This window comes from Sinocyclocheilus grahami, unplaced genomic scaffold, assembly GCF_001515645.1.
Source record: "Sinocyclocheilus grahami isolate Dianchi unplaced genomic scaffold, SAMN03320097.WGS_v1.1 scaffold45284.1, whole genome shotgun sequence".
Classification (NCBI taxonomy): domain Eukaryota; kingdom Metazoa; phylum Chordata; class Actinopteri; order Cypriniformes; family Cyprinidae; genus Sinocyclocheilus; species Sinocyclocheilus grahami.
The window spans coordinates 1-1085 of NW_015524872.1; the positions used below are offsets into that span (position 1 = coordinate 1).

Below are 1085 nucleotides of genomic sequence, written 5' to 3' on the forward strand. Positions count from 1 at the left end.
TGAAACAGGCATTCTGAAACCTGGCCTAGTTGTGACATTTGCCCCCGTGAATGTGACCACTGAGGTGAAATCTGTGGAGATGCATCATGAGGCTCTATCTGAAGCTCTTCCAGGTGATAATGTGGGATTTAATGTGAAGAATGTCTCAGTCAAAGATATCCGACGTGGGAATGTTGCGGGTGACAGCAAGAACGATCCCCCACAGGAGGCAGCAAGTTTCACCGCACAGGTAAAGGTCTAAATTTGGTGTTTTATAGTGTTGTAAAGCCTTCTGACACAATTCATGATCTAGTATTTATATTATCTGAATATTCCTGTTATAGTTTCACTGAAAACAAAAAAGGTAATCTAAAAATGGTAACATCTAAATTAACTGGTTTATACTTACAATCTATATAGTCAAAATTATGTAACATCACTGAATCAAAATAAGTACATTATTTTATACCGATACAACTCATTTCTATGGGTTAAATCAGGAAGAAATAACTCTTTAGGAAAATGATTGCAATGTTATTACTTTTTACAAACAAGATATCCTTTTAGATTTTACTGTGTTTGACATTACAAATTATTCACTGATCCGCTCTCTGCTCTGGTCAGGTGATCATTCTAAACCATCCAGGTCAGATCAGTGCTGGTTATGCCCCCGTGTTGGACTGCCACACTGCTCACATTGCCTGTAAGTTTGCCGAGTTAAAGGAGAAGATTGACCGTCGCTCTGGGAAGAAGCTGGAAGACAATCCCAAGTCCCTGAAGTCTGGGGATGCTGCTATTGTAGATATGATACCAGGCAAACCCATGTGTGTGGAGAGTTTCTCTGAGTATCCTCCTCTTGGTAAGGGTCATATCTTAATTTGGATTTAAAGTAATGGATTCCTTTAGTATCTTTAATATAAAATGCTTGACTTTATTACCAAATTCACTCCTACTGTAAACATGCCTTTTTTTCAAGTGCTTTTTACAAGAATGTTTCACCATGTTTCAGTGCAATGAACTTTCTGTGGTGGGCATAATATAATTAATAATATTTGCTTGATGGGATAGTTCACCCAAAAATGACAATTCTGTCATTAATTACTCAC

At 37.6% G+C, this 1085-nt stretch overlaps 1 protein-coding gene across 1 annotated transcript; it reads left to right on the top strand.

The window, feature by feature from the left end:
* Window positions 1–4: 4 nt before the first annotated feature.
* Window positions 5–838, top strand: LOC107580798 (elongation factor 1-alpha 1-like; the record flags this gene model as incomplete). The annotated part of the gene is made up of 2 exons (XM_016266436.1): window positions 5–229; window positions 604–838. Coding segments are annotated over 2 exons (460 nt in total), but the record flags the coding sequence as incomplete, so codon positions are not given.
* Window positions 839–1085: the final 247 nt, after the last annotated feature.